At 38.4% G+C, this 12,936-nt stretch overlaps 1 protein-coding gene across 2 annotated transcripts in view; it reads right to left on the bottom strand.

Annotated features, from left to right (window-relative positions):
- Window positions 1–12,936, bottom strand: part of LOC126187983 (arginine--tRNA ligase, cytoplasmic) — a 152,024-nt gene that overhangs the window by 43,980 nt on the left and 95,108 nt on the right. For both annotated transcript variants that reach the window (XM_049929387.1, XM_049929386.1), the window contains exon 10: window positions 12,626–12,807. In XM_049929387.1, the coding sequence (XP_049785344.1) occupies window positions 12,626–12,807 (182 nt within the window). The remainder of the gene's footprint in view (window positions 1–12,625; window positions 12,808–12,936) is intronic.

Genomic DNA, 12,936 nt, shown 5'->3' with positions numbered 1-12,936 from the left:
CACTGTTGTGCCCTGTTACAACCATCAAGGTTCATTTTTCTAATTCAGTTCCAGAGGCACTATTCTGCTGAGGCCTGTTAGTTGTGTAGGGATTTGTTTTTGTGTTTGTGGGGTTTCATGGTGTTCTCACAGACAGATAGGGATCTGTAACTTAACCAGGGAGAGTGCTGCGGTCACATAACTTAATCAGGGAGAGCACTGGTTTCCTGGGTAAGCCTAATTCTACTGAGGTGTAGCAGGTTCCCCAGAGGTTGCTCGTTACCAAATGTTTTGTATGAACAGCCGTCCATCCCATTGGTGTACAGCACATCTTGAGATTGAGGGCCTTCTCCCCCCCCGCCATCCTTGTGACCTGGATTGTTTAACCAGAATTCCTTTTCCCTAATGACACACAATGTTCCACCACTAAGCAGCACGGTGGTTGTTGAAGCTTGCCCTGAACTCATGGTTAGAGAGCAGATAACTGGTAACATGGACATAGGACTGACATCCCACAGCATCCCAAAAGAATTCCACAGAGTTCAGAACAGATGAATTTGCTGATCAAAACATCAACATGCTCCCCAAACAACCATGGCTCACTTCTGGTCTTGTGATATGGACAGTTATCCTGATGTAAGACAACACTGAAATCAGGGACGAAATCTACAACATACTCTCCACATCACCATATGGTATACGGTGGAGAGTACCTTATACCACTGTTACTCATTTCCTCTCCTATTCTATCTGCAAATAAAGTGAGGGAAAACGACTATCTAAAACCTCCACACAAGCCCTAATTTCTCATATTTAATCCTCACAGTCCATAATGCAAAATGAATGTTGGTGGCAGTAGAATCCTTCTGCAGTTGGACTCAAATGCCAGTTCTCTGCTGTATTTGCACATCACAGGACTGTTTTTCCTACTCATCCTCATTAACTTATGTTTTTCTACGTGCAGCGCAAACAGCCATTCATCACAACAAATAGAAATTTTGTGTAAGTCATCTTGTACACTTCTACAGTCACTCAATGATGACACCTTCCCATACACCACAGTATCATCAGCAAACAGCCGTAAATTGCTGCTCACCCTGTCCGTCAGGTCATTTACGATACAGAGAACAAAAGGAGTCCTATCACAATTCCCTGGGGCTCAACAAACGATATTCTTGTCTCTCATGAGCACCCTGTCAAGGACCATGTACTGGGTACTATTACTTAAAAAGAACACACAAACAGCAAAGGTTAACTGTTTAATTTAATATACATACAGTATAGTTACAAGAAAAGCTGACTTTCACATATAATGCTGGTCATCAAAAATCTTTTGTTGCTTTTTATGAGGGTGCAGTTAGGCAGTTTAAATTGCAGCAGCTGAATATTTCTGTCAAGCATGATAAAACATTACACTGCTGTGCACTGAACATTTCATGGGTTATAGGGCCGAATACATGTTCTGTCAAGCACTCTGACTTTTATATAGAAAAGTTAATTACGTGTGAAATTGCTGAACTCACCTTGCCATTTTTGCTGAAGGATAATTATACTTTTTCCATCATTATTGCATAATTTTTAATGAAAGAACTAAAATAAATATGAAAGACTAATCTAAAAGCTTAGTCTTTTTTAGTGTGTGTCCCTCTTAATGTACACCGGACGCAAATGTGCCAGTTAAATTTTAAACAATGGCCTAAGTGGCTGGTCTTCTGGGCCCGAAATTTTGGTACGTGCCTGGTCCTCAATGCACTACGTTTTGAATAAAATTGAAATGCTCTGTGATTTAAGAAATTCACTGCACATTTTCACATGTAGCATAATTCATCTTGTGTAAAAGGAAATTTACTTTGAAACTAATGCTTCTCAAACCAGCATTCACAATATTTTCCCACAACCTTTTAGGAATGTAAGCAACTGTGATGTCACGCTCGTTGAAAGAAGTTTGTTGTTACGAATTATTGCATAGTTTTCGTCCTAAAGCCTTTGAAACATTCTGCAGCTGGCAAGTTGGCAGACACTTGTCCATGCACTGTGTTGTTTTGTTGCAAATGACGCATTTTCTTTGCAATTAATGTTTTATTTTGGTGTTAATCTCTCATTTATGTTTTATTGCTGCAATATTGCTCTGCAGTAGTGGGCTAAAGTAAAATTCTTTGTTAGAATATCAGTTCTTACCAGTCAAAATTACAAAAACTTAACTGAAAACTGAAACACTGAAAAATTCCTGAGTTTTACCCAGACTTTTTCCAGAGGCAAAAATTCCTGTTTTTTCCATTTGTCCCGGGCCGTATAAACCCCGGTTTTGCTTTATAATCTCTTTCTTTATGTGACATGATGACTGACTTGCTCGTAACAAAACGTCATTTATGACACAAATGAAAGCTGCAGAATGCTACACATCCTAAATTTTAAAGTTATAATTAATAATGAAGATGCCAATAATGAAGGTGAAAAAGCAAATACAGTGACAGATCCAATATGAAATGGAAGTGGTGGTAAATTGAGCGCATGAATAAAAGGACTAGTAATCCAGTTACTGACTTTGACAGCTATGCATCACAACGAAGTTGATGGTGCAAGCAGAAGTATAACTAACAATACACGTGCACAGAATGCTCATTGAGATGTTATGTTAAACATGCAAAAACTATGATGAGAGTACAATAACTGTAATTTAGTTTGGTAAGTTAATTAATCTGTGTAATTTTTACAGAGTTGAATGACTCAAGGTTTCATTAAGTCACACAGTAAATAGCTGGAGGATAATTTACAATACAAAAATTTATATAACAATTAACAGTAGTAACGTATGCAAGTAGAGTTATGACAGCTAAAGAGAAGCACATACACACAACCAGAGGCACACGCACAGACAAAAAATAGATAGTTTTTGATACTAGAACAACACAAGTAGCACAATTTAATGATAATATTTGCTGAAATGAAAGAAGCAGCTGAGACTGTAGATGCAGTTGAAAATGAAGGTCATGGTTCCGTTTGACACAGAAATATGAGAGACATATGGAGGTACCGGGCTGTTAATGGTCATCTATCAAATCAACATTAAATATTATGAATTTATTATACGATTTGCTTTACACACATCTGAGACCAGGTTTTTGGAAAGTAACTAAACAGAGGCTGAGTCATTCAATATGACAGTACCATTATTACATCCAGTAACATATGTTCTATCTAAGAAACTAACGTAACATTTCTTCTGCATTGTTCTTTGATTAAAAACTACTGAACATCTATGACATGGAATAAGATGACTTCCTCCTCTGCCAAATACTAATGGAATGATTCAACTCTCAAAGTGGGTGGCATAGTTTCTACCAATGCCAAGCATTGTGTATGGATCAACACAACAACAAAATTACTCTGCAAAAATATTAGCAGGAGTTTTGGTAATGTTTCAAATATATTCACCGTTCTTTCAACCCACAGTACTTGCTCATATACTGCCATTGTGGTTTTCTGTTCAGAGACTGGTTTTACGCATCTATCCATACTAGTCTATCCCGTGCAAGCAGAGAATGATAGAGACTGGACTGCTCTACAACTTCATTTATGCTATACGCAAACCTTCCATTAAAAAGACTGTCTTCTTAGGACTAAAAAATAAAACTACAGATCCAAGGTATGCCACTGTTGACCTTCCACTGGGATTGATATTTTGTTATTAAGTCCAATTCTGTTTAACGTTTACACAGCAAACATGAGAACCAAGCTGCCAGATTTTCCCAGTGAAGACTCAAATTGAACTTCTAGGAATAACACTGGATTTACAAGTCTCATGGATGGGACATATTGCATATTCATAGAGAGGGTCCAGCCTTGTCTCAATGGGTTGCGCTCTGTTATGAAACTACGATGGGGAATGGATCATAATCTTCTACTATTAAATACAGCGGTCTAATGAGAGTTAAAATCAACTATGGAAGCATGATGTTCTGCAGAGACAACAGGAAGTCAGTTTTGAAACTAGAAAAAAATCCAGTTTAGATACATCAGGACTCGCCTAGCTATGTATTCCATGCCAACAAATTTATTGTTACTGCGAGCAACAGAAATCCCGAACACCTTATGATGGAAATTAATTACGAATATATTCCTCCTTTAAACACACTCTGCAACTGACTACCCACTGATACAGAAACTCAACAGATTGTTTCAAGATGAGGATGATTATTATTATCCACAAAATTTCAAAATCCGTGTTACACTGGTGTCAGTGTCAATAAACACAAGTTACCAAAATATGTTGAACCAAAGAGGGTGCACCAAAAACTTCACAGAGTGGTGTATTCTACTGCCAGAGGAGGAAATGTGTTACAGTGCTACGTGCTAGTGTAATATGGTGAGCAGCACCACCTTCCATCGGTGTGGCTGGAATGAAATCCACCATGTCTGGGTGGTCGATTTGAGTGACCAAAAATTGCTGTCTGCCACCTCCAACTGTTCAGCTCCCAATGACATATGATTCTTCAGTAAAATAAGGAGACAATGGCATGCAAGGGGTGGCACATTGACTTACAATACCATCTCAACATGCTTCTTTGGCTGTTTCGTTGGCTATGTCATTTCCCGATGTACTCAGGTGTGCTGCAAGGGATCACCACCTTACCTCAGTGTTGGAGCTGCTTTTAAGGGTCATGTATGAGTTGAATCAACCGGTCTAGTACGTACCTTTGGTGGACTGCTTGTAACACACTGAGCAAATGAGAAAACAGTAGAAAATTTGTACTGTAATACCTCTGAATGCAGTCCAGGATTGCCATAATGCTACATAGTTCTGCACCAGGATTTGAAAATTATTCTGGAAGATGCACTTGGTACATCGTATCAGGGAAAACAGCTGAACAACTGAGGGCATTTTCTTGCTGGAATCAATCCTTACAAACAATAACAACACTGTGGTAAGTACTTAAAACTGAAGAAAATAATGTTGTAAAAATAAAATATAAGCTGGAGTAAAAGTTTTCTTGTACTGCATCAGGCTTAAAATCACTTTGGGTCTCTGAAGATGCCAAGGCAGAAATTTGTTCCATTCCTGGTTGTGTAATCAGACATATGGCACAGTCAGGCCCATGACAGTTGGTAGCATGTAAGCCAGACTGTTTGGTTGCATCAGAGCAATTCCTGAACAGCCACTTGAAATTGAGGTGTACTGCCACACTAAATGTCAATGATTGAGAGAACACTGAGATTTTCAGGGCCTGATGAGCCAGGAGGAGGTGCCACTGAATCCTGAGTGGCAGTTGTCGATATTCGAATGTCCTCATGGCGAACAGCATCTCACACCTTGAGGTCAGAAATACTGGCTGATCCACAAACCACAATGCCATAATCTAACTGTGATCTGACATGCCCTATAAAACTGAAGGAGGGGGACCTGTTAGCTATCCATGACTTTCGACTGAGGCACTTTGAAATATTCAATGATATGAAGCCCTTTGTTCAAGGATGTTTCAGGTGTGGGAGGCAGGTTTTCGAGTCAAACAGTCGGTCCAAAAATCGCACATTGTCATTAAAATTTAAAATAGTGTCCCCCCATCATGAGATTCAGTGAGTGAAAAGTGTGACGAGCACAGGTAAAGTTGGCACATGTATTCTCCCCATGTGAGAAACTGAAATCAGTTATATGGGTACAAGTTTCCAGTCTCCTTATGGTCAGACAAAGTTACTTTGTCATCATAAGATGGGAGGAAGAGCAGTTCACATGGTCACAAAGACTTTTAACTGGGCTTCTGACTCTAGAGGAGACACCATTGGTAGTATAGTGGTTGCAAACAGTGACACAGAGTACATTACATTGAAGGAACCCATTCTCCTGAGCAAAGTGGTCAGACAAGGGAGGATTGAATAATAATTGGCAGATATCCACATAGTCCCCATATGTGAAGTTGGTGAATGATGATGTATCTCCAAGTGGTGCAGTGTGCTTTCTCAAGATAAAAAACACAGATTAATGGATGTGGTGTATGAAACATTTTTGTATCACTGTCTCCAGGAGAATTAAGGTATCAAGTGTGAAACAGTAGCACTTGAAACAGCACTGGGAGCAGCACAGGTGATCCTGGGATTCGAGGACCCAGACAAGGCACCAGTTGACCACGTGCTCAAAAGTCTTACACATACTGGTGGTAGGAGCTACACTCAGGTAACTATTAGGGTTGGCACAATCCTTGCCTGGTTTCCATAAGAAAATTAATATTCCATGTGATATGGTACTGCTCATCAAACCAGATCTGATAGAAAGAAGATAATAGCTTGTCTTCAGCTCCAGGGCACAGATGATGCAGCATGGAATAATGAAACTGATCTGGACCTGGAGCAGTGTTTCTGGTTGCAGACAGAGCTGATTCCAATCTCCACATGAAGAATAGAAGACTGGAGACCTCTTCATTACACAGGACATCAAGCATCATCATCTCCAGTCCTCTGAAACATCCGAAACTCTGGAGTTTGTCAGGATGACACAGACACAATAAAAAAGTGTTTGGCTAAAACCTGAGCCTTGTCCTTATGTGTGTCCACCAAGATTCCATGTCTCAACAAAGCTGTAGGGGGGGGGGGGGGGGGGGGTACTATATGCTAGCCTGAAATGTGCCTTAGTCCCAAATTTGTGTAGTGGAAATGGACCAATTAATGGAAGTCACGTAGTCCCTCCAGGAGTTCCTCTTGTATTTTTTTATCACTTGCTTCACTTGTGCTCTCGCACATCTCAAGACACGAAGGTTTTCTGTAGTTGGTGTCTGAACTGCTGCAAAGCTGTGCACCTGAACTCAAGTGTGCCAGTGATTTCAATATGATTTGCTTGAAAGTAGATCGAAGACTGACTCTCCTGGGCCAAGAGTTGTAATTCCTCCAAATGCAACCAATATCCATTAAACTTACACAGCAATACAAAATACCTGTGTGAGCCACTGATTAATGAAGGTTATCCTTGTCCTTCTCCTTTGGCAGTGGTGATTTATCCAAGAGATCAGCAGACTTAATACAGTTTCCTTCCGAGTGATATGGTACCCCACATTGCACGTACTCATACTTAAATCTGTAGTCTGGGTTGTGTAAAGGCATCACACTAGGCAACTGGCTTCTTAAGGGCTGATGCAAAAGAAGTAGCAAACAGTGGAGGTTGCATAGCTGCAAAAGACTTTTTTAGCTTCACCACAGAGTATGCATCTAGCTTCACCACAGAGTATGCATCTCATAACTTTCAACTTCTGAAGTTTCCTTTCCTTATTATAAACCTTCCTGCTCTATACTGGGTGATCCCTATATCATTTTATACATTTCAGAGGAAGTATACAAGAGTTGCTTAGTTTGTGAGCAGAGCCTCCACAATTTCCACATACAGCCCACTCATTACATGCCACAGTGGTATGTCCAAATTTTTGACATCTGAAGTATCACACTGCATTGGGAACAAACAGTCGAGCTTTAAGACAATACAGGTTGCAAGAATATGTCCAGTTAATTCCAGATGTTGAAGGTTAGAATAAATGTTGCCATTTTCTCCAGTGTTACAATGACCCTCCTCATTTAGTTCCGCACTTCCGTGACACCAACATTTTTCCATTCTTCACGTGTCTCCTTAGGGTCCATTTCCATTATAATGGAACAAGTAACTATACCTCGAAAGGAGGCAAAAATCAAAATGAGAATTGGTACCTGGAATGTTAGAACTCTGCTACAAGCAGGTAAACTAGAAAACCTTAAAAGAGAGATGGAAAAGAATCATATGGACCTCATAAGAGCTGCCGAGGTAAGATGGAATGGATGTAGGGAGCTACAGTCAGATGAATATGTACTGTACTACTCAGGAGGAGAAGTAAAAGGAATGAATGGAGAAGGAATGATTATGGCAAAGGAATTGGCTAAATGTATGGAATATGTGAACTAAGCAAATGACCGGGTTATTGGTGTAAGGCTGAAAGGAGCACAAAAAGATTTACTGATTGTCCAGGTCTATGTACCAACTTCAGAACATGATTACCAAATGTAGAAGAAATGTATAATGTAATAGAGAGAATAATGGACGAAAATAAAAAATGCTGCAAAACAGCAATGGGAGACTAGAATGCCACTGTGAGAAAAGGGAAACAGGGACAAATAGAAGGCAGTGATGGTCTTGGAAAGAGAAATGATACAGATGAATGGCCAAATGACCTCAATAGGGATAAATACAGAAACCAAATCAATTTTATACTAGTAGCAGAAAGACACAGGAATGGAATCAAGGAGGTGCTTACATTACCAGGTGCAGATATTAATGGCGACCACAACTTACTTATGGCAGAAATAGAAATAAGAATGAAAAAACTGAAGAAGGTGACCATGGTGAAGAAGTGGGATCTAGAGAAGATAAGATTCAACAAAGAACAAATTACAGAAATGCTGTCACTTGAGTTTCTAAACACATTACGAGACAAAGAACCATCTAATAATGTCAGCAAGTACTGGAATAAGCTGAAAGAAGGAATCATTAAAGCAGGACAGCAAAATATAGGATATGTGAAAGGAAAAAGGGCAAAACAAACAAACCAACCATGGGTCACACAAGAAATGATTTCCAAGATGCAGGAAAGAAGAAAATTCAAAAACAAGAACACTGATGATGCAAGAAAGATGTACTGAAGGTTAAATAATGAACTGCAAAGAGAAACAGAGCAGGCTAGGAAAAAATGGCTAAAAGAGGACTGTGATGCAATTGAAGTAGTAAGTACAGATACGTCACTGGGAGAAATATTAAAATGCTTGAACCAAGATGGAATAAGAGAAATATTGAGGTTATGTAATAAAATATATGACAGTGGTGAATGGCCTGAGGACTTTCTGACAATGGTAATGATTCCATTACTGAAAAACAAGGAACCAAGAAATGCAGTGAGCACAGGACAATCAGCCTCATTTCACATACAGCCAAAGAATAATTAATAAGAGACTTGAAAAAGTAATGGAGAAGAATCTTGGCAAGGATCAGTTTGGTTTTAGATGGAATACAGGCACCAGAGATGCAATAGGGCTCCTACGAATCTTGGGAGAAAGGTTTATTGAAAAAGGAAGAGACCTCTGTATGTGCTTCATCAATCTAGAAAAGGCATTTGACAATGTGGATTGGGACAAACTGGTGGCTATAATGAGGGAAAAGAGAGTGGACTGGTAAGCCACAAGACTTGTAAACTCATTATATCTGAATCAAAAAGCCTCAGTTAAAGTGAGAGGAGAAAGTACAAACTGGATCAGACTCAAGAAAGGAGTAAGACAAGGATGCTGCCTATCACCTACCTTTTCAAACCTCTACTTGGAAAATATGATTGACCAATGCTCATTACATGACAAAGGAGTAGAAACTGGAGGAAGAAGAGTAGGGTGTTTGAGGTATGCTGATGACATGGTCCTTCTAGCCACAGGGGAAAAAGAATTACAGGATTTAGTGGACACCATTGAAGCTAACGTACAAAATTATGGAATGAAAATTAATACAAAGAAAACAAAAGTATTGGCATTAGGAGGAAATAAAGAAATAAAAATTATACTGAATGGAGAAATATTGGAACAGGTGCAATATTTTAAGTATCTTGGAAGCAGGATAGACACCGACTGGAAGTGCAGCACAGAAATTAAAACAAGGATAGCAATGGCAAAAGAGGCATTTTATAAGGAGAATTTTCTGAAACAGCCTGGACATAGAGCTGAGGAAAAAACTCATGAAATGTTTTGTGTGGAGTGTTCTTCAGTATGGCGCTGAAACATGGACTTTGAGGAAGAAAGACAGAGAAAGGCTGGAGGCTTTTGAGATGTGGACGTGGCAGAGAATGGAAAGAGTAATTTTGATGGACAGAGTAAAAAATGAAGAGGTACTGAGACGAGTGGAAGAGAGAAGACAGTTACTAGAGGTAATAAAAAGAAGAAAAAGAAAATTGATTGGGCATATATTAAGATAGATTGACAGTTTTAGAAGGTTGTGTAGAAGGGAAAAGCAAATGAAGAAGGAAGATTTCAGATACTGGATGACATGATGGACGGTACAACAACCAGCAGCCGCAAGAATGAAGCAATGGATTGCAGAAAATGGAGAGGCAAAGGACCTGCTAATATAGCAAAAAAAACTGATGATGATGTTCCTATGTCCAAGTACAGGTCACATGGAATTGATTTTGTTTCCCAGTGAAACTTCTAATTTTTCTGCAGAAGTCACAGTTATAAGTGCAGCTTCAAATTACGTGCAGAATCTCACAGTAAGAAACATTCCAATTTTAATAGACTGCAGAAGCTTGCTCTAAGATATCCAGACACCAACCCTTCTTCAGAAAACTAATCCAATGGTAATGGACTCAATGAAAGCTACCATGGACAATGAAAATCTTGAAAAGAAGGTAAAATTTATGTGGATCGAAGGACACACTAACATTAAATATCATGAAATGATCAATGACTTAGCAAAAACCATCACCCAAAATCATACTTTTAAAAACATCTTATTACTGCCATCAGACATGAAGACACATTACATATAAGAACAAGGCACCAACAAGACGATGAATATCAATCATCAATACATATTAAAAGGAAATATTACAGAAAAATACAGTCAAACATTCCCTCGAAGCCCTGGTTCTGAACTATTAAGATGAATAAAAAGTTTACAAGTTCCATAATTCACATGAGATTTAATTGTGGATAATTTCCCTGCCACCTTTGCCGAGTAAGTGTCTGAGATAATCCTTATTGTGAATTTGATGGAATAAAAGTGCGAGGTATCAATCACATTTTTTTTCTTCAAATATAAGTTGTATGCAAACCAGCAAACTGATTTCATACAACAGTTACTCAGGTCTCACCAGCGACTGACCACTAATGTAGCAAAACTCCTTCATCAAAAGAATATATTAATTTTAAAACTAATCATGAAATTTTTAGATAAATGTAATCTTACTCTGTAACATTTCAAAACAATGACAGATGGCTGTATGGCCTTAAGGCCAAAAGTCACAATTTTTAAAAAAAATCAAAATAAAAAAGAAGATTCTTCATCTCTGCAGAACTACCACATCCTACATCCATTTAAACCTGCTTACTGTATTCATCTCTTGGTCTTCCTCTACAATTTTTAACACAACACTTCCCTCCATTTTGAAATCAACAATTCCTTGGTGCCTCAGGAAGTGGCCTATCAATGGAGCACTTCTATTAGCCTACTTGTACCATAAATCCTATTCTCCCCAATTCAATACCTTCTCATTAGTTATTCAGTTACATGTTAACACATTTCTCTCTTTCAGAAATGCTTTTCTTACTACTGCCAGTTGGCATTTTATATCATCTCTACTTCAGCCATCATCTGTTATTTTACACCCAAACAGCAAAACTAATCTATTACTTTTAGTGTCACATTTCCTAACCTAATTCCCTCAGCATCACCTGATTTACTTGACTACATTCGATTAACAATGTTTACTTTTATTGAAGTTCATCTTATAATCTCCTTTCAAGACACTAACCATTCTATTCAACTGATTTTTCAAGAATTCTTTCATGGACTTACAAGTTCATTAGCAAACCGCAAAGTTTTTATTTCTTTTCCCTGAACTTTAATTCTTGCTCCAAATTTTTCAGTAGTCGCCTTTACTATTCACTAAGTGTACAGTTAGAGTAACTCTGGGGCTAGACTACAACCATGTCAAACTCCCTTCTTAACTACTGCTTCCCTTTCATGATTTTTTGAATCTTATGGCTGCAGTCTGCTTTCTATATAACTTGCAAATAACTGTTCACTCCATGTATTTTATCCCTGCAACTTTCAAATTTCAAAAAGTGTACACCATGCCAACACTGTAAAAATCTATGAATGCTACATATGTAGGTTCACTTTTCTTCAGTCTATATTTATAGATAAAGTCATAGTGTTACTATTGCCACCTACATTCCGAAATTTCTCTGGAACCCAAACTGATCTTCCCCAAGGTCAGCTCTGACCAGTTTTTCCATTCTTCTGTAAATGATTCGTGTCAATACTTTGCAACCATGACTTATTAAACTCATAGTTCAGTAATATTCACACGTCAGCAACTGCCTTCTTTGGAACTGGAATTATTACATTCTTCATGAGGTCTGAAGGTATATTGCCAGTCTCATGTATCTTGCACAGCAGGTGGAATAATTCTACCACACCTGCCACCCCAAGGATATCACTAATTCTGAAGGATCATCATCTACTCCAAGGCTCTGTTTTCCACTTACATCTTTCAGTGTCCTGCCAAATTCTTCCCATTCTATCATATTTCCCATCTTATCTTCATCTACTTTCTCTTCTGTTTCTATAATATTGTCCTCGAGTTTGTTTCCCTCATACAGATCCTCTACATAATCCTTAACTTTGCAGCTTTCCCTTCTTTGCTTACAACTGGCTTGCCAACTGTACTATTGATATTCATACAGCTACTTCTCTTTTCCCCAAAGATATCTTCAGTTTTCCTATAGATGACATCTATCTCTGTTCTAGTCATGCATGTTTCTACAGCCTTCCATTCGTCCTGCAGCCATTACTGTTGTGCCATTTTGCACTTCCTGCCAGTCTCATTTTTTAGACATCAGTTATATGCTATGGAAAAATAAATAAGTTATCACAAACCTGTCCAGCATCAGTAACATATATGATCCAGTCAACTTTCTCTTCCTCAATACGTTGTTTAATACAAGCAATATCTGATGTGTCATAAGTAAATCCTCCATCTGATTTCACAACTGTTAGTGGAATAGCATCTTTGTCTAGGCCCCACATAATTTTTCTCCCTTCATCTTCCTCCAGAAAACCTGTACAAAAGATGCATAAACAGATTCTGTTGCACTATGTTTGGACTGCATTTTAAGACTAACCATCCACAAACGTATAGTAATAGCTCAAAAAGAATAAACAATTAATTAGAATATTGTCATCATAAA

This window comes from Schistocerca cancellata, chromosome 5 (genome assembly GCF_023864275.1).
Source record: "Schistocerca cancellata isolate TAMUIC-IGC-003103 chromosome 5, iqSchCanc2.1, whole genome shotgun sequence".
Lineage (NCBI taxonomy): Eukaryota > Metazoa > Arthropoda > Insecta > Orthoptera > Acrididae > Schistocerca > Schistocerca cancellata.
The sequence above is the reverse complement of the archived record's forward strand: the minus strand, read 5'-3'. Positions and strand labels throughout refer to the sequence as shown.